Here is a 21,772-nt window from a genome sequence, read left to right on the forward strand (position 1 = left end):
CATAATTGGCTGTGAATCTGAAGTAGCATCTAAACAGGTGTAACCGCTTATGTTTACAGAGTCCTTGCGCCTTGCCAGGCACCACGCTAAGAGTCCTGACTTGTTAGAATCCTCACAGCCTTGTGAGGTCAGCATTACCATTTTACCACTGAGGCACGGACATTGCGCCCATCGTGACACAATTAGCAAATGCAGGAGGTAGTCTGGGCTTCAGAACCTGGACTTCCCAGCCCTGTTCCATGCTGCTGCCCTAACAGAAGCAGGAGTGTGCCATTCACGTGGCAGACAGCTGGTGTGGCAGCTTCCCGGGACCGCAGTAACAAAGGGCCACAAACAGAGTAGCTCAGAACAACTGAAACTCGCTCTGTCCAGGTTGTGGAGGCTAGAAGTCCAAAATCAAGGTGTGGGCAGGGAGCTCTAGGGGAGGATCCTGTCTTGCTTCTTCTCGCTGCCCGTCGCCCACAGCGCTCCTTGGCTTGTGGCCGCATCTCTTCAATCTCTTTCCGCCACCTTCAGCTCTGCAGAAGCTTCCCTCTGTGCATCTATGTTTGCGTGTCTCCTCCTCCTCTTGTGAGGACAGCTGTCATACTGGAGTGCGGCCCACCCTAATGACATCAACTTAACTTAATTACATCTCCAAGACCCTATTTCCAAATAAGGTTTCATTCACAGATCCCAGGAATTAGGACTTCAACAGATCTTTTTTTTTTTTTTTTTAAATCCAAGCGCGTTAACATATAGGTATATTAATAATGATTTCAGGAGTAGAATTTAGTGGTTCATCACTTACATATAACACCCAGTGCCTGTCCCAACAAGTGTCCTCCTTAATGCCCATCACCCATTTAGCCCATCCCCTCATCCACCTCCCCTCCAGCAACCTTTAGTTTATTCTTCTGTATTTAAGAGTCTCTTATGGTTTGCCTCCCTCTGTTTTTACCTTATTTTTCCTTCCGTTTTCTATGATTATCTATTGAGTTTCTCAAATATCACATATGAGTAAAATCAAACACATCTTTTTTGGGGGGGGTTGCGGATGGGGCAGACACAATTCAGTTGCCCACCTAAAATTTCAAGCCTGAGGCCGAAGATCTGCCGGTGGGGGGGAGGCGTTCAAGAGCAGCAACAACCTGAGACGGTCTCCTTTGCACCGTGGGGACTGAAGGGGTCAGGACAAGGGAGAGACAATGCTTCTCTGCTTTAGTGACAGCGTCCAGTCCGGGTGCTAAGATTAACCATCTCCTGCCCCACTGCTGGTGCTCTGGGAACAGGGGGTGAGCAAAAGAAAGCTTCCCGTGAAAGGATGGTAGAAGGAACACCGGGGGGAAATGCCACCTTCTCAAACTCCAGGCGGGTGTGGAAGGCATAGACTCACCTCTGGAAGTTGCCTTATGTGGCGAGGCTGGAAGAGCAAATCCAGACAAATGACAGACTTCCCCGGAGGTGCGTGTAAAGAGAGAACAACGGGAAAGACAGTAGGGGAGAAATCCTTTATTTTCATATTACGTCAGTGAAAAGAACTCTCTCTTCTAAGAGGGGTTTGAGAGGAGGGCGGGGGTGGGGGCGGTGGTGAGGAAGAAGAGTTTTCTGGCTCTGTCAGATAAAGTTGTCCTTGGTTGACGGAGCTGCACAGATTTCGTAGAGTTGGGAGGCCCTCATCTTGAGTTCCCGGGCCACCTGACAGATGGAAAAGGGCCAACAGCAGTGCACCGCCAGCCAGTCCTCACACAGTGTGCCCTAGGGCGAGACCCAGGTCTCCGTTGTGGCCCAACCACACAGACTCATGACCATTACCCAGGGGCCTCTACGATATTTCCTGAAGGCCTAGCCCATCCATGGCTTCCAAGATCCACCAAGTCAATACCCTAAATCCATGCGCAGGGACACTGACCCACCAGGATACCCAAGTGCCAAGCAGCTCAACCGCTTATCCATCCTTGCACTTCAGAGACCGGTCCTTACTTAGGGCTTCTGATATAGACTTCATACTGGAAGCCACTGGTTTCTCTGTCCATGTCATTTTTTTTTTTCTGTTAGGACTTAATATGTATAATTATTTATTTCTTTGGAGTGGGTAATAAGTACATATGGTTCAAAATTCTCACAGTAAGAAGGCACAGGAAGTAAAAAGAACATCCTCCTCCACAGCTGTCCCCAGCCACCCAGTGAACTTGCCTGGGGGTAACTTTTGTTGGCAGGTTTTTATATGCACTTCCACATAAATTCAGTGTCTACACAAGTATATATAGAGTCCTTTTATGTAAATAGTTGCGTACTTCTGTGCCTTGTACTTTTTTTTTCACTTCAAAATATATTTTAGGGATCATTCCACATGAATATATAAGGAGATGTCTTTTTTATCTTTAACTGTCCACATCTTGGTAGGTCTGATCTGTCTGGGCTCAGTCTCTCACTGTGCCTCAGTCTCAGCTGCCCTGGAAATTGATGGACTCTGAAGCATCCCCCAGGAACCCCCAAAGCGAATTCTGCATATGCCACATAGTCTTCATTTGAAGTCAGACCATCCCAAGTATATCCTCCAAATTTGGTGCAATTCTACCCATCACCTTCTCTTGATGCAGTAAGAGAAAGAGAAACAGAAGTAGCCCAGTGACTGGTAATCAGCATTATAATAGGTGCCACTTGAAGTACCCTTCATAATGTGGCATTTTGGTTAACATACATCCTCGTAATGAATGAAATCAGAAATTTCTTCCCTTTCCTTTCCCAAAGTCTTCCACTAAGTGTGGTGTTTTTAAGCATCCTCATCCAGACCTTTTTTTTTTTTTTTTTGAAACTCGCAGGTTTGAAAGACATCCAGGTTCTTATAGAGATCCAAGTTCACATATACTTTCAAACACACTTACCCGTATTTTATGTCTCTCTCTGGTGCCAACTCTCAGTGCAAAGGTGGACCCAGGTAACAATGGCCAACAAAGGCACTCTCCGTGATGCCTGGCGATGTCACACTCGAGGCACATTGGACAAAACAGACCACAGAAACCTGTCAATAACCACATAAAAGAAAACCAAGGTTCTCAGATGTGCTCAGAGCAACTCCACATCTCAAAGAGCATTTACAACCCCGTGCCATCAATTTAATGCTACACTGCCTCCCTGCAATCAGGGACTGAGAATGAATAACCAATTGTCAAAACTCAGTGTATGAAAATTGCCATAACTGAGCCACATCAAAATTGTCTTCTTTTGTTAAACACTGGCAAGGCTGAACCTGATACAATTCTGTTAGCGTTCATGATGGTAATTGTTTTTTCCTGTCAAGAGAAAAGCATTAAATAATTTTTTACAGTTGAATTGTAGCTGTTGCTTCTATTATGTTCATCTATCTATTTTCAATATTTAAAATAGACCCAGTATACGATACTTTTGAATAACAGGCATCTTTTTCTGTCAATGTGATTGAAAGATCTTTTATGCTGCATGGATTCTGTCTGCTGTTCTCATCAGGACTGTATTCTATTTCTCAGGCCAGAAGGTTACTCTAATTTTTGCTAGTTTCATGGAGCCACCGACATCTGCCAGTTTTAATCTGTAAACTATTAGAGGCTTGGTTCCTTTAGCATCAACTGGAAACAGTCTCTCATTTATTCAGCCACTGATCTTTAACTCCTGATACTGTTTCCTACATATTCTGCATGAAACATCTAACACAGAGGTTCTGTTTTAAATATGTTTTGGGTCACAGACCCTTTTAAGAATATGATGATAACTGTGAAGTCACTCCTCAAGGGAAAAGAAGGATACCCAGACATGCAAAATTGTGCATTCAGTTTTGTGGGGTCCAAGGATCCACTGAAAGCTATCAACAAACTGCAGGTTAAGAATCCCAGATATACAGTTAAGATGTTAAGTCATCCAGCATCGCAAAAGAGGATGACCTTGAAGAATACAAATAATTAGGACTATGAAACAGCAAAAAAATAGCAGTAATAATAACAAACAATTAAATACCAAAAAGCTAGTCATAACCTTTAAAGCATGGATGTAATAAATGTTATTCAGACATAATTTATACACAAGAAAATGCACAGGAGCACTTGGGTGGCTCAGTCCGTTAAGTATCTGACTCTTGGTTTCAGCTCAGAGCGTGATCTGATCATGATCAGATCATGTGGATTCGAACCCTGCATCAGGCTCTATGGTGACAACATGGAGCCTGCTTGGAATTCTCTCCCTGTCTCTCTGTTCCGCCACAGCTCACACATCTGCGTGCTCTTCTCTCTCTCTCTCTCTCAAAATAAATAAATAATTTTTAAAAAAAAATCAGAGGGCCCCACTGAGCACTGACCCCTGGCATGAACAGCCCAGAGGACAGATGGCCCAGTAAACTTACTGTGAGTTCACAGTAGACACATTGTATGCAACCCTGAATTAGGAGACTTGGAAATCAATGGCACATTAAAAAAAAAAAATCAATCAAATCTCATTTTATGCATGGATTATAAAATAGTGTAAATGCCTGCAAATAAAAAATTAATCAAAATTGTATAATTATAAAGCTGGCAAACTAAGTGAATAATAAATTGTGTTTACATAATTGCCCAAGCTGTACCACTTTAATTGGAAAAGAGAAATGCCCACCATCCTCAGTAAATATATTGTAAAGAAGCTCTTTTGTCCATTGGAATTCCTATACCTTATCTTTGTGACTATTAAGTCTTTTTAAAAAATACATGCCGTTATTTTTATTTTTAATCCTTTCCATCATATAACCATGTTGTCTAAGTGTTCATTAGGGTGCAGTACTCGATGCTGAAGGCAACACAACAAAACACACATCCAATTACCTTGGTACACAAGACAGATATGATCAAAAACAATATGAAAGCCAAATTCTTATTATGTAATAGCTAATATTAGACCTCACCATGTGCCACACCTTGCTAAAAATACTTTGCATTCATTAACTCACTTAATACTCACAATAATCCTATAATATAGATACTCATTATATCCATTTTAATGGATAAGCAAACTGATGGAAAGAGGACTTAAGTAATTCACCCAAGCGGTTTAATATTCACAAATCAATCAATATTATATACCACATTAATAAAAGAAAGGATTAGAACCATATAATCCTGTCAATAGATGCAGAAAAAGCATTTGGCAAAATACAGCATCCATTCTTGATAAAAACCCTCAGCAAAGTAAGGAAAGATAGAACATAGGTCAACATCATAAAGGCCATATATGAAAGACCCACAGCTAATATCATCCTCAATGGGGAAAAACTGAGAGCCTTTCCCCTATGTTCAGGAACAAGACAAGGATGTCCACTCTCACCATTACTATTTAACATCATACTGGAAGTCTTAGCCTCAGCAATCAAACCAAAAGAAATAAAAGGCATCTAAATTGGCAAGGAAGAAGTTACACTTTCACTATTTGCAGATGATATATTACTGTATGTAGAACACCTGAAAGACTTCACCAAAAAATTGCTCGAACTAATATGTGAATTCAGCAAAGTCACAGGATATAAAAATCGACATATAGAAATCAGTTGCATTTCTATACACCAATAATGAAGCAGCAGAAAGATAAATCAAGGAATTGATCCCATTTACAATTGCACCAAAAACCGTAAGATATCTAGGAATAAACCCAACCAAAGAGATGAAAGATCTGTACTCTGAAAACTATAAACACTTATGAAAGAACATGAAGAGGACATAAAGAAATGGAAAAATATCCCATGCTCATGGATTGGAAGAATAAACGCTGTTAAAATGTGTATACTACCAAAGCCATCTACACATTCAATGCAATCTCTATCAAAATACCACCAGCACTTTTCACAGAGCTAGACCAAACAATCCTAAAATTTGTATGGAACAACAAAAGACCCTAAATAGCTGAAGCAATCCTGAAAAAGAAAAGTAAAACTGGATACATCATGATTCTAGACGTCAAGCTATATTACAAAGCTGTAGTCATCAAGACAGTATGCTACGCGCACAAAAACCAACACATAGATTAGTGGAACAGGATAGAAAACCCAGAAATGGACTCATAGCTATATAGGATCAATTCATCTTCAACAAAGCAGGAAAGAATGTCCAATGGGAAAAAGACAGTCTCTTCAACAAATGGTGTTGGGAAAACCAGACAGCAACATGCAGAAGAATGAAACTGAACCACTGTCTTACACCATATTTAAAAATAAATTCAAAATGGATGAAAGACCTAAATGTGAGACAGAAAACCATCAAAATCCTAGAGGAGAACACAGGCAGCAACCTCTTTGACATCGGCCAGAGCAACTTCTTACTAGACATGTTGCCAGAGGCAAGGGAAACAAAAGTAAAAATGAACTATTGGGACTTAGTCAAGATAAAAAGTTTCTGCACAGCAAAGGAAACAATTAACAAAACTAAAAAGTAGCCTACAGGATGGGAGAAGATATTTGCAAATGATATAGCGGATACAGGGTTAGTATCCAAAATCTATAAAGAACTTAGGAAACTCAACACCCAAAAAAACAAATAATCCAGTGAAGAAATGGGCAGAGGACATGAACAGACACTTTTCCAAAGAAGACATCCAGATGGCTAATAGACACATAAAAAGATGTTCAACATCACCCATCATCAGGGAAATACAAATCAAAACCATGATGAGTGAGATACCACCTCCCACCTGTCAGATGGCTAAAATTAACAAGACAAGAAACAGGTGTTGGCAAAGATGCAGAGAGAGGGGAGACCTGTTGCGCTGTTGGTGGGAAGGTACACTAGTGCAGTCACTCTGGAGAACCATGTGGAGCTTCCTCATCAAGTTTAAAATAGAACTACCTTATAACGCAGCAATTGCACTCCTATGTATTTACCCAAAGGATACAAAAGTACAGATTCAAAGGGGTACATGCATCCCAATGTTTATAGCAGCATTATCAACAATGGCCAAAGTATGGAAAGAACCCAAATTTCCATCAGCTTATGAATTGATAAAGAAGATGTGGTTTATATACACACATACATACACACACACACACACACACACACACACACACACACAATAGAATAGTATTTGGCCATCAAAAAGAATGAAATCTTGCCATTTGCAACAATGTGGATGGAGCTAGAGTGTATTATGCTAAGCAAAATAATTTAGTCAGGGAAAGACAAATACCATATGATTTCACTCATATGTGGAATTTAAGAAACAAAATACCGTAAGAGACTCCTAATGATAGAGGACAAACTAGGGTTGATGGAGGGAGGTGGATGAGGGAGGGGCTAGATGGCTGATAGGCATTAAAGAAGGCACTTGTTGGGATGAGCACTGGGTGTTGTAAGTGATGAATCACTGAACTCTACTCCTGAAACCAATATTGCACTCTATGTTAACTAACTAGAATTTAAATAAAAATTTGAAAAGAAAAAAAAGTAATTCACCCAAGTCCATACATTTATTAGGAATAGACAGGGATACCTGGGTGGTACAGTCTGTTAAGCATCCAGCTCTGGATTTTGGCTCAGGTCATGATATCACGGGGTCATGATCTCACGGTTCGTGAGATCGAGCACCGCACTGGGCTCCGTGCTGTCAGCACAGAACCTGCTTAGGATTCACTCTCTTCCTTTCTCTATACTCATTCCTTGCCCGTGCTCTCTCCCTCCCTCTCTCTGTCAAAATAAATAAATAAACTTCAAAAAAAAGGGAAAGAGCACATGCCTGATTTGAACTCAGGCAGTCTGGCCCCAAAGTTTTAACCACTACACATAACACCACATGTCCTCATGTTTTGTGTACATAGTTTGCCACAGTGCTTGTTGCTCCAAGACAGAATCCTTACTACCACTACTTTGTATTTATTCCTGGGCAACACTCTTACACCATGCAACTTTAGGAAACTTCCTTCTTGTCAGATGTTACTGCTCCAGTGTGATGGAGTGAGCAGGACGCACACTCTTGGCTCACACCTCGAGGTGGGAAGATGGAACCCTGTCCCATAGAGTCTGTAGGAGAAAATTTTGCAATATACATCACAGGCCAAGGGTGAGTATCCAGAACATGCAAAGAACTCCTACCCATCAATAGATAAAGAACTAAACAAAGAAGAAGAAGAAGAAAGCAAGAAAGCAAGAAAGCAAGAAAGAAAGAGGGAGAAAGGAAGGGAGAAAGGAAGGAAGAAAATGGGCACAGGACATGAGCAAGTAATTCACCAAAGAGGAAACACAAACAGCCAATAACAAGACACGAAAAGCTACTCATTGTTGGTAGTAATCAATGAAATGCATGTTAAGACAGATTGGAAACCCATAAGCATGCCAAATGTTTCTAAATTTGTAAATTGTTGAGAACCATAGAGAACAGGGACCCTCTGGAAGCAGGAATGGGCACAATCACTTTGGAAGGCAATTGGGTGAATCTAGTAAAATTTTAAGCACTCTAGGATCTTGTAATTCTACTTAGGGTTATCTACCCTAGAGTAATGTTTACACGTGCACACAAAGAGGGAACACAGGGATGTCCACTGCAGCATTATCTGCAGCTTGAAATTTAAAACTTAAATGTGCACTAATAGATGAGAGTGTAAATAGGCCATGATGGTATAAATCCTACTATGGAATAATTAAGAGTTCAGGGGAAGATTCAGAACCAACAGAGTTAAATCTCTAAGACATATTTTGAGTTAAGAAAAATAAAAGTGGGGGTACCTGGATGGCTTAGTCGGTTGAGCCGACTTTGGCCCGGGTCATGATCTCACAGTTCGTGGGTTCAAGCCCTGCATCAGGCTCTGTGCTGACACCTCAGAGCCTGGAATCTCCTCGGATTCTGTGTCTCCCTCTCTCTCTGTCCCTCCCCCACTCACGCTCTGTCTCTGTCTCAAAAATAAATAAAAATAAAATAAAAATTTTAAAAATCAAAGTTCATTATGATATGTACAGCATAATACCATTGATGCTTTGTTTAAAGAGTTACAAAACAATAGTATATACTACTCATGGATACATATATAAATAGAGAAAAATATCTGGAAGGAAACCCTCCAAACTGATTTAATAAAAAAGAGGAGACATGGTTTCCTGTTCTGTAATGTTCCATTTTTTTTATAAGGTGAACACACTCACGTGTTGTGTATATACATATATGTAAAGATGTATTGTTTTATATATATGTATTGTTTAAAGGAGCTCAGGCTCAAAAGGGGATTTGAACCATAAATTTGGCCTCTTCTTCTTATGTTACACCCAAAGGCCTGGTAGTTATGTAAGTACCCACAGCTTAAATGTTCCTGGCTTGTCCTCCTAGATGGGCTCCACCCTCATGCACGAAATGTGGTTCGTTATTCACCCTCCTAACTCACAGGGGAGGCAAGATAAAAAGAAAAAGCCTACACAAAACTGGAGTGCGGAGCCGCAGAGAGCAAAGGTAGGGAAGGTGGGAGGAAGCTGCAGCGAAGCAATAGTTCAGATCAATTATTACAAAAAGTCAGAACCATCTAACAGTAAGAGATGCTCAAAAAAGAAATGGGGCACACTCATACACTGTGGGCGGGAGTGTACATTAGTACAACTTCCAAATGGAGACTCAGTTGGCAGCAACTATCAAGATTTAAAATGGTACATACTATTTGGCCAGCAGGTTTATTCCTCAGCAATTATCCAACAGGTAAACTCACACACATGCAAAAGTGACATCTGTACGAAGACATTCACGGAGCATTGGTGTGAATAGCAAAAAGTCTGGAGTCCCCATGAAGGTGCACCAATGGGGATTTCTGGATAAATAAATCATGGTACATTCATACAAGGGAATCTATGCAGCAATTTAAAATATTAGCTCCAGAAGTGCCGATACGGTCTGATACCCTGGATATACCGTTAAATTGAAAACAAAGGTGCAGAACGGTGTGTGTTTACAATTCTACTATTTGTGGAAATTATACACAGACACATTCAGCAAAACTTCTGGAAGGACAGATACCAAAATATTAACAACGATTATCTCTGACAGCTGGGATTACAGGATCCTGCTTGTTTCATTTATAAGCCTTGTGTGTTTTCCTTTTTTATGATGAGTACATGATAGCTTTATAACAAAAAGATTAATCTATTTTCATTTAAAACTATTTTATATCTTTACAGGCATATAGACTCTACCTGGCCTCAAGTAAGAGCAGGTGCCTCCGGTGGAAACTGGGTGGACAGATGGCAAATATATCAAAGGCATAGGTACTTTTGAATTTTGCATCATGTGCAGGCAAACCTATTCAAAATCTTCTCTTTTTTTTTTCTCCTTTCTTTTCTTTTTTTCTTTCAAAACACTGAGTTGGCTCCAAAGGAGAGAAGCCCTCCTTCCTGGAAATGTTCAGAAAGCCAAACTTGTCAGGTTCTTCTCGCCAGGCATAATGCAGAGGATATTTAACCAAGCAGGTGAGGGGCCAGACCAGCTGACTCCAACAGCCCTTCCAACTCAGAGGATTTATTATACTTTCAATGAAGGGCAAGAAAGAAAGAATTGAGAATACAGGTTAAGATTCATTCATTGATGGAATGTCCGGGAAATAGTTCTTCGTGCCTCCTGTGGGCCAGGTGCTCTGCTGGGTACCGGAGTGGTAAGCAAGACAACAGTGATCCCTGCCTTCAGGGAGTGTATGGTTTACCCAAGATACAGTTCAGGGACACAAATCCCAGGCTGAAGGCTTTTCAATGCCTTTTCCTCTTCTAGGGCACAAAAAATCCTGGCCCTCTTCATTCTCCCCATCTTGGGCATCTGATGGTTACCAGTCACACCAAGTTCTTTACCCCCTGGTGCTTATGGTGCCCTCCACAGGGAGGTTGCCTGAGTAGCTGCTTTCTTCCTATCTTTCAGGAATCAGCTTAAGTCAGTTCCTCGAAGAGGCCATCCTTGACCCCACTCCGCTATGGATTCCTTCCACAGCACTCTATTTATTTCCTTCATGGCACTTATCACAACTGCCATGCTTTTATTTATTGATTTACATGCTTATTGTCTATCTGCAAAACCATCTCTGTCTTATTCACTATTACGTCTGTAACACCCACCATCTGTCTGCACACAGGTAGGAGCTCAGTAAACAGGGGTTGAATGACAAACCAATGTTGATTACACCTTCTATATAAACCTTCTCTGGGGCAACATCACAAACATTCCCAACGCTGGGACACTTCACCTTCTACTCACAATGCCATTTAGCAGCCATGCATTCCCCCTCAACTTTATCTTCACAGCTGAGCTTTCAGAAACCCCATCTTCAAGAACGCAGAAGCACCCATTTGCCAATCGCAGCGCACTGTGAATTCACATAAAAGCACCAAGGTGGGGAGAGAGAGGCCATTTAAAAAAAAAAGTAATTGCAATAAAATGAAGAAGCAAAATGTCAAAAAGAAATGGAAATCATTGCTGTTCATAATGTACCCTTTGTCTAATGGAGGACAAATTGTAGCAATAATTCTCAAAATTCAATGGAAAACTGTCCCAGGATGGGAATCTGGCATGGACAAGTTCATGGAAAGCAGCTCTCCTTTTTGTTCCCAAGTTTGTTAACTATTTTCACAGTGGTTTGCTCGAATCGGAATTCTGTGGATAAAGCAGCCCTTTTTAACAACGAAGAAAAGAAACCCGGGATGCATAGCCCTCTTACTCCACCCATGTCCTGGGAATCACAGTGCAGTGTACGAGGGTGGAAAGTGATATTATCTTTAAGTTTTCTTCTGAGACAGATTAGAGACACACTGCGCAGTCATAAAATGGAGGCCCATCCAGGTTACAACAATTGGAACATAGAACATTCGAGAGCACCTTGTACTGTATATCCTTGGCCTCTTCTCCACGGATCATGGCAAAATGTAAAGAATATTCTATTTCTCCGCATTTTCTCCCTTCTCACCTTGCCCCCAGAAAGGGCTCTCAAACGAACAGGCTAGGACTCCTCAGGAGATCTAGTGCAGTTGGTTGGAACATTAATGAGTATGGAGAACAGAGCTAAGCAGTGAAGCAACATTTAAGGCAGAGGGGATGGTGAGGATGGTCATTGCTTTAGCCAAGTTTTTAGGTGCCCTTGGGATTGAGTACAAATCATGGTGCAGCAGCCAGTTGAAGTCTCCTGACTCTACTCTTTGCTCCCAAAACGGCGGAGAATAGTAACAATTTACAGGAACGATAATATTAATACCTTAGATTCACTAAGTTCATTGGGTATTTGTTGGGCATTTCCTGTTAACAGTACCCCGACAATAATTTTGGGAAATTATCCCTTCATTACTGTGGGCAATACTGATGGGACTGCCCTTCCAAATGACCTAAGCCCGGCAAATTCCACTCCATCTGATCCATCAATTCTCAGACAGGAAATTTTTGTCCCTTTTATTCTCAAAGGGATCAAAATGTTTGGAATTAACCAGACAGTCGGCTAGCTCCTGATAATGCAGGTTGTCTGTTCTGAGCTTAGTTTTTACTTGATTTTTTTATTTTGTGAGCTACCCAAAGCCTTCTAATGAAGTCCAATGTTTGTGTATTAGTTTCCTAGCACTGCCATCACAAAATACCACAAACGGGGCCTCTTTAAGAGATAGAAATTATTCTCTCATAAACTGATGGTTACTAGAGAAGGGGTGAGTGGGGGGATGAGTAAACTAGGTGATGGGGATTAAGGAATGCACTTGTGATGAGCACTGGGTGATGTATGGAATTGTTAGATCACTATATGATACACATGAAACTAATATTAAACTGTATGTTAACTCACTGGAATTTAAATAAAAATTTTAAAAAGAAATTATTCTCCAGGTGCCTGGGTGGCTCGGTTGGTTAATCGTCTGACTTTGGCTCAGGTCGTGATCTCGTGGTCCATGAGTTCAAGCTCCACGTCGGGCTCTGTGCTGACAGCTCGGAGCCTGGAGCCTGCTTCGGATTCTGTGTCAACCTCTCTCTCTGCCTCTCCCCTGCTCATGCTCTGTCTCTCTCTTTCAAAAATAAATAAACATTAAAAAAAATTTTTTTAACTATTCTCACTGGAGAATTCTGGAGGCTGGAAGTATGAAATCAAGGTGTTAGCAGGATTAATTATTTCCAGAAGTTCCTCCTCCAGGAGGAAGAGTCTGGTCCATGCCTCTCTCCAAGCTTTTGGTGATGCTAGCAATCTTTGGCATTCTTTGGCTTGGGGTTGCATTATCCCAATCTCTGCCTCTGTTCTTCCCCTGGCTTTCTCTTCTGAGTGTTTGTGTCCAAATTTCCTGCTTCTTATGAGAACATCAGCCATTGGATTAGGTTCCACCCTAATCAACTATAACCTCTTTTTAACTAGACTACATTGCAGAGACCCTATTTCCAAATAAGGTCACATTCAGAAGCTGTAGGTAGACATGAATTTTGAAAGGACTATGCAAAGATAGCATGTGACCCAAAAAACTCTGATTCAGTTAAGTTCCAAGGCAGTGTTTATAAGTTCCAGACATTATGTTTTAATCTTAACAACAACCCCTGAGGTAAGCACCTTTATTATCCTCACTTTAAAGGTGGCAAATTCCAGAGAATTTGTTCAAGGCCAAATAACCGGTAAGAGGCAGAGTTAAGATCTCTATCTGGCAAGGTCTATCTCATATAATCATGTTCTCCTCACCACTACAGTATATTTGAGGCTTTGTCCCCCTAGAAAATGCACTGGTGGTCCCCCAACTACCACCTACAAGCTAGGAAAGGAAAATGGTCCACTTCCCAATTCAATGCTATGTCTCCACATGGCTATTCTGTCTTCTCTGTACCTCAGTACTGGGGGACAGCCAAAGTCAGAGTATCTGGAAGAGAACAAAGAAGAATGCTGAGAGAATCAGAGAATGGCTGCCATCATTATCTGGTCAGAAGTCCACACAGATAGCAGAGGCAGGAAGAAGCCTACTGAGCTCTGGGTCAGATGGACAAAGGAACAGGATGGAGGGCAAGGTTTTGTACTGGGAAGTCTTTCCTCTGTGAGGCCCAGGCAGACGGTGAAGGGCTCAAGGCTGGATGACTAGAGCACCAAAACATGGTGGGAGAGCTTTGGTCTCAGCAAGACTCTCGGCTGAATAAGGATGTGGACCACGGAACGGCTGAGATCAATTGCTGATTGATCAACTCTGTGAGGCTTTAGAAACAAATTCAGACCTTCTCAGAAACCTGCAATGGGCATGGAAAGCCATATTCTTCCAAAATATTAGATCCAGGGTCTGTTGGATTTTCAACATTAGTAGCTAATGCTTATCCAACAAAGGGACCCCCACACACACACCTCACCCCAACATATACAAGAAAGACCCTGTGACCAAGTTGCTCCCATAGGGCAAAGGTAGGACCTGGAAGGGAATGCTGACGTGTGGTACCAGAGACACATCAGAATGTCCTAAGATAAAAATGAAATCAATGTGCTTTGAACTTTCATTCCCAGAAGAAAATCACATAGCTGGTGGACAGTGTTATTGGTACATCTTTATAGCTGAACAAGCATATGAAAATATTTCAGTCAACAAAGGGGGCTTCTTTTGTGATTATTCTTGTTCTTATAAGAGTACCACACATTCCTCATAGAAATACTAGTAAGGGATAAGCAAAAAAAAGGAAATAAAAATGATTCATTAGCCTACCATCTGGAGACATGTCATAAACTTTCGTATTTGTATCCCGCCTGGCATTTTTCAAGTATGGCCCCCACCCTTCCACAAATGGTATTTACCATGCTTGGCTTTATAGTCTGCTTCTTAAACTTAAAAAATACCAAGACATCTTTCATCCCATTAAATGTTATTCTACGACATGGCTTTTCATGGCTGTATAATAATTCCTTGTATGCATGCCCCCATCAAACATTTTAGGTTGTTCCAGACTGTTGCTGTGATATCCGATGCCGCAAAATTTAATGTTGTTAAATCTTTGCACGTGGATTTATTTCCTTAGACTAAACGCCTAAAAATGTAATTACTGGGTCAAACACTATGTAACACTTGAGGTTCTTTTTATATGTATTGCTAAGCCATCCGGCAGGAAGGTTATACCAATTTAAACTCCCACCAGCAGCAGATGGGGGGGCCCACTAAGGCATCTTTGCCAACAGTGAATTTTGTCGTTTAAAAAAAATCTCTGAAGTCACCACTGACTCTATAAAAGCATTCCCATCCCTGAAAAGCAGGATTTTTCCTGCCAATAAGTGCATATGAGTCACTAGAAGATCAGTCCAGTTATTCTAAAAACATTATATTTCTGTCCTTGTGCCTGACGTAGCTTTTGCACCCATCTGATGCCTGGGGAAAGAAAATAGTAAAGGAGAACTCAAAATGAAGAGGAAAAACATACAAATTCTCTTGTCCCTGCAGACACTGAAGAGGCCAGTGCTCCAGTCTCCACCTGTCGGGACAATCGTGATTGTGGTCCTGCCGGTATCTCCCCGGACAGGCTGCTTTGTCACGGCCTGGGCTGGTGCACGGCTCCTGGAGAGTCAAAAATGGTGATTAACTTGAAAACAAAGATAATGGTTCAGAAGGATAACCATTAAGCCAAGACAGAGTGATAAAGAGGAGAAAGGGACCCAAGAATGCCAAGTGGTTCTTACTTCATAGCCCAAGCTCCTCACCATGTACTCCCCTCCTACTTCATCACTCCTTCTCCACTGACTGTGCCCTATCTCTGTTAATGGCATGATTATTCCAGATCCTGTCACTCCACCTTAATGCCCAGCCTATTTCCTCAGTGTTTCCTAATAGCTAAATTCACAATTTGGAACCAAGAGGCTTCAGTTCAAATCCCAGCATGCCACTTCCAGGAAAAGTGACCTTGGTGAAGTCGCTTAACCTGTTTCTGTTTGTCGAAATATGAGATAAAGAAAAATGACCTCATAAGGTTATTGTGTCAAATGAAGGACATATAATTAGTTTGCTATGCCCAGAGAGTATGTAACAAGGTGACCTGAGTGAGGCTATATACACCCCAAGGGTTTTGAGCCTTTGTTGAAGAGATTAATAAGGAATCAGACATGGAAATCGGGACTAGGCTATGGAAGTTGAACATGCAGTGTCATTTAAGTGAACAACCAAGACTTCAGAAGATGTCTTGAGGGGCGCCTGGGTGGCTCAGTCGGTTAAGTGTCTGACTCTTGATTTCAGCTCAAGTTTGATCAGGTTCAACTCAGGTTCGTGAGTTCAAGCCCCACATGCGGTTCTATGCCAACAGCAAGGAGCCTGGCTGGGATTCTCTCCCTCCCTCTCTCTCTGTCCCTCCCCGGCTTGCTCTCTCTCTCAAAATATATAAATAAACTTAAAGACAATTTTAATAAAATAAAAAGAAGATGTCTTGATATCAGAGTACTGTAAGATTGTCCTACTGGGCCCACAAAGTACAATTTGGGTTCGTTTTCACTGAAGGTAATAGATATTCTACTCTATCATTCTGAAGTAGGAAATATGGGCCCAGGGGATGGACTTTATTTTTTTTTTAATATGAAATTTATTGTCAAATTGGTTTCCATACAACACCCAGTGCTCATCCCAACAGGTGGGGATGGGCTTTAAAAGTGAGGAGGAAAAACGTCTTTCTCTTTCTGGAGACAGTTTGACCTGAGCTCCTACCATGGGGATACCTGGGGCAAGCCCCACAGTGAAGGCTAAGTTGTACCTAGCCTTACGGAAAGGGCAGATGGAGAGGAGGGAGCCTGTACATGGTAGTAATTATTCTAGATTGTGCTTCCCTTTTGGCAAGCCTCATTAACAGTTTGTACCTGTCTCTGGTGTGCTGTGAAGAATTAAAGAGGCTGCCTCATCCTTGAGACAAAATAAACAAGAGACAGCAGAATTTCTTCCCATAACAGCTGTCGTTGTGGTACTAGTCACCAACGCTCAGCACCTGGGACCTAGGGCCTGGAGGCCAGAGTGGAACATTCCTGGGCACCCTTAAGGCAACACCCTCAGGGCATCTTGGAAACAGCAGAAGGGCCCTCTGAGAATCTCTAAACTGGGGCAATAAATGCAATGGGGGTGCACTGTTCTTGTTAAGATCTATATCTCTGTTTCATTCCACCAACGCTACCCACGTCCACACCTTCCCAAATCTGGTGTGCTTTTTAATAAGCACATGAGCTTGCTAAAAACACAAATGCCCAAGTCTCGCCCCAAGCCAACAGCACAGGTCTCCAGACATGAGGTACAGAAATCAGTACTCATAACAGAGTTGCCAGGCAATACCTATGCAGTCTTCCTGACACCATCCTGAAACCTGATACAGGTGGATATGGAGATCACTGATGATGACCGCGGGAACCTCTGAGTCTCCCACTAGGTGGGTGGTGATGTCAACGTAACAGAGATGGCAAGGAACACTGAATAGGAGGTAGGCTGGCGGGGAAGAGGACGGTTGGAACAGAGCCAGTCTTCAGGGCCCGTGAGACACGAGCTGGGAGAGGCATGAGAGCCTGGAAGAGAGCTTAAGGTCCGGAGCTCCCTGGCTAGGAGCCCCTTTATCCCTTAGGTATTTATAGGCAATGCTTAGAGCCTAACACACTTTCCAAGAGCCTGCAAAAGTATTTGAGACCTGGAAAAAAATAGTGGCTCCAAAATATAAAAACTACAAGACAGACCGCAAAATTAGCTAATGCTCAACTAAACACAAAAATCTAGCATTATGCCGATCTCATTAACCGTCAAATTTACAAACCCACAAATATTTCATTACACTGAGAAACAATTTAGAATTCTCATTTTGCAGAAAATCCCAAGTATGAATGATTACTAAGAAACAAGTGCCAATCATAAAATGAATTAATTACTGCTAGCCGAATAATTTCAGAAGTAATTATAAAAATCCTTTCACTTACTGGACAGTAAAAAAAAAAAAAATGTGGATGTGGATATAACCTATGGTATGAGTTACATTTTAAAACATTTTAATGATGTGGGTTAGGGCCTGTGGTATATGAACTGTGTTCCCCCAAAGTCCTATGTTGAAGCCCTAGCCCCAGTGTGACTGTTTGGAGAAGGCTTTTAGGAGGTAATTAAGGTTCAGTGAGGAATAGGGGTAGGATCCTAGTCAGATAGAAGTGCCATGTCAAGAGTCCACGTTAAGTACCCAGCGAGAAGGATACAAGCCAGGTAGAGAGCCCTCCCCAGAAGCTGAGCTTGCTGGCACCTTACCCTTGGACTTCCTGCCTCCAGAACTGTGAGAAAATACATCTCTGTCCACTAGACCACCCAGTCTATGGTATTGTGATATGGAAGCCCAAGCAGATTAAGACAACCATGAAGATTTCAAATTGGCCCCGAGGAAACCACCTTTATAGATTATTATTACTTCCTCTGCCTCCGTGTGAGCTTCTTGGGGTCAGCAGGGACTTCCTGCTTCTCCATATAAGCCCAGAATCCAGCACACGACCTTGACACCTAAGGGCCATGTGGTTGGTTATTTGTTGAACCGGACCAAACTGAATGCTCATGTCTCTTTGAGTCCTCCTCAAATCTAGTTATAAATCATGTGATCTTAACTGTGTTTCCTTCTCTAGCAAATGTACAACTCTCAGGTGTTGAAAGAGGAAATAAAAGCAGAGACTGGCCTAAGAGCTCCCCGCATCCCTGTATACAGGCCAAGGCATTTATCTCTCAATGTGACGCTCACAACTTGGGGCTTCTGTCCATATACTGGGAGCTTCCAATTATCTCTGATATTAGTAAAGGAATTTCATAGGTCTGAGCCTCTGGATTAGATTTTTCCCTGAAATGAACCATTTACAGCTTTCAGCCCTAGAAAACAGTTTCTGCTTCCATCTCAGCATTCTGTGTGTAACAGCTTTTATGATGGCAAGGAAGGCTGTCCTCTATTCCAAAACAAACAGCAAACAGAGCAAGCACCTTCTCTGTGGTGGGGGAAAAAAAGTTGTTTTTTGTGTGTTTGCCTAATTCTGAATTCAGCAAGTGTATTACTGAGTATCTTAATACCCTGAATCCTTGGTGATTTTAATATTAAAATGCTTGAATTGATATTCATTCACTAAAAAGTTGCAGCTCAAGATTATAGCTCATGTGTCATAATTAAAACAACAAGCATAGCTTCCCTTCACTGAGCACCTTCTATGTGCCAGGCACTTAGTAGGTCCTTTAAAAACTGAATAATTAATCAGGGGCTGCTACAAGTATCAGAATAAGGCACCTACTGTAGCTTCCTGCACATCTCTGAGCTCCACGCATATCCCGGGGAATCTTCGACTACCATTAAGAACAGGAAAGAGTTTGGAAACAGTAGATGAGGCCGATGGTCACAGAGCTTTGCTAGATCAGAGCAGCAGTCCATTTGCCATCAAATTGAGCAAGTTCTTTATTTAGCGGAAGAGGACAGGTTTTAGACCCAGGCACCCTAAAATTCAAATGTGGCTCAGCTGTTTTCTAGTTGTTTGACCTCGGAAAACACACCCTGTCCGAGCCCTCAGCTCTGGCCTCTGTTCCATAAAACTGGATTGAAAACATCCCACCTCCCCAGTTGCCTGGAGGATGAAACAAGATCAGGCACTTGGCACATAGTAGGCATGCAGTTTATGGCGGTTGTTGTTATTATTGTCACTTAGTGATCCTGCACTTAGCCGAGGGCATTCTGTACCCTTTTCTGAGAAACAAAGAACAGAGGGAAGAGAACTGGGGCAGTTTCCCAGGTGTCATGTGTGCTGCCCAAATACCTAAAACTTCAGCCACGGTGACCCATCATCCCAGTTTTCCCAGGATGGAGAACTTCCAGTGCGAACCTCAGGACAGTCCCAGGAGAACCAAGCAGTGTGGTCACCCTAAGAGACAGAAGCAGAGGGAGGCTTCATCTGGTGGGAGGCAGGACACTGACTCAAGTTATTCCAGTTCTCTGCTCCTACTGAAGGTGCACACGCTTCCCCCTTTCTGACCTCACTCTGTCCTTCTCCTCTTCTCGAAGCAGAGCGCATTCCCCAGGCCATGGCCCCACTTGCCTGGTGCTCCTGCCTGAGGGGGGGTTCCTGTCACTCTCTCTCTCCCTTGATGAAAATTGCAATTCTAAGTTTTCATTCCACCTTCCATTCAGGCCTCCTTGATTACTTCAAATTTAACTGAAGCCAAAGCCCTCGACTTTTTATGTCAAAAGGGTAGAAATTACTAGCAGCCACCAGAAATAAAGTTTCACTTGGTCAGGGTTCGACATTGTAACTTAAGGGTAAAGAGACACTCTTTCACCCAAGCCAGCCCTTCTCTTTTCACTAGCCAAGCACGGCCCAAAGGAACTCATCGGTTGTCCCTTTTCAAGTACCCATAGAAAAGGATAGCAACTACTTTCTTCTCAAGCCCAGTTTTCTTCCCTCTGGGTCCTTATAAGAAGAGACTGATTGTTAAAGAGATTGAGAGAGAGAGAGAGAGAGATTTGACATGCTACCCAAAGAGAAAAACCTAGAAGAAAACGGTATCACCAAACTCTCTACCTCGTGCTGGAAATAAAATGTTGCTCATCTTCGGATGATCTGAGTGAAAGCAACAGAGGTGAGTGTATGTTGAGTAAGGAAACATCCTCAGGAAATCTAGAGAAGTAATTTCCAAACCAGTTCATAGTGGAGTGTTTTCCTGTCACCGGGATTAACCTTCTCCCCTTGACAATAGGCTGATTCCAAACGTAGACTTAATCCAAAGTGAAACATCCATTCTAAAGAATGTTGCACTGATATTCTGGAACCTGAGGTCATAGCACTGTAACAACAGACATCTTATTTCTTTAAAGACAGGTACACATCTAAGTGGACATGTCCACGTTCAGGGTATTTAAGAGTCTCCGAAGTAAGCCTCTGAGACATGCCTCATGGAGGTGTGGACCCCAGCAATGCTGGGGAAATGTCCAGAGAGAAAAGAAAATTAGAAAAAAGTGCAGTTGAGGGAAAAGGTCTACAATCATAGTTCAGCGTTACATTAGAAAGACAACAGGAGGGAACTGCCAGCTCTGCTATATACCCTTCTCATCAAACCCATGGAGAATGACTGTTGCAGGTTCTGAATTTCAAAGCATTTAAGCAGGGTTGTGAGGCAAAGCCTCTATAACACCTCCCGAATCAAGATGCTGCAGAGACAGCTTCCTACTCGCCTTCACTCACTGAGTTCTGGGCAATTCTGTCTCCTGATCTGGAAGGATGCATCCTCCACGAAGGACAGCCGCGCTTCTTCTGCTAACCACTCCACTCTAAATGCTTAACACAGTGTCTGCAACATAATAAGCATTCAACAATTTGTTGAATAAATGTGTTATACATGAAAATTAAAGTTTGTAAGGATAGCAGAAATTAATGGGTGATTACTAGCTTTGCAAAAAAAGACTTACAATAAGGTTCCTTTAAATTTTTTTTTTAACGTTTATTTATTTTTGAGACAGAGAGAGACAGAGCATGAATGGGGGAGGGGCAGAGAGAGAGGGAGACACAGAACTGGAAGCAGGCTCCAGGCTCTGAGCCATCAGCCCAGAGCCCGACACGGGGCTCAAACCCACGGTCCGCGAGATCATGACCTGACAACCATTGTATGTGTAAGCTGATTCCATATTTTATATTTAAAAAAATTTTTTAATGTTTATTTATTTTTGAGAAACAGAGAGACAGAGCATGAGCGGGGCAGAGAGAGAGGGGGACACAGAATCTGAAGCAGGCTCCAGGCTCCGAGCTGTCAGCACGGAGCCCAACACGGGACTCGAACCCACAAGCCGTGAGATCATGGCCTGAGCCGAACTCAGATCTTTAACCAACTGAGCCACCCAGGTGCCCCTGATTCCGTATTTTAAA

General features: G+C 42.2%; 1 protein-coding gene across 1 annotated transcript; it reads right to left on the reverse strand.

Annotated features, from left to right (window-relative positions):
• Window positions 1–1,476: 1,476 nt before the first annotated feature.
• Window positions 1,477–20,638, reverse strand: PLAC8L1 (PLAC8 like 1). The gene is made up of 4 exons (XM_007079965.2): window positions 20,435–20,638; window positions 15,319–15,452; window positions 2,868–3,004; window positions 1,477–1,737 (listed from the first exon to the last, which is right to left on the reverse strand). Exons 1-4 carry the CDS (start codon window positions 20,557–20,559, stop codon window positions 1,597–1,599), a joined length of 537 nt encoding a protein of 178 aa, XP_007080027.1. The 5' UTR covers window positions 20,560–20,638; the 3' UTR covers window positions 1,477–1,596.
• Window positions 20,639–21,772: the final 1,134 nt, after the last annotated feature.

The sequence above is a fragment of the Panthera tigris genome, chromosome A1, assembly GCF_018350195.1.
Source record: "Panthera tigris isolate Pti1 chromosome A1, P.tigris_Pti1_mat1.1, whole genome shotgun sequence".
Lineage (NCBI taxonomy): Eukaryota > Metazoa > Chordata > Mammalia > Carnivora > Felidae > Panthera > Panthera tigris.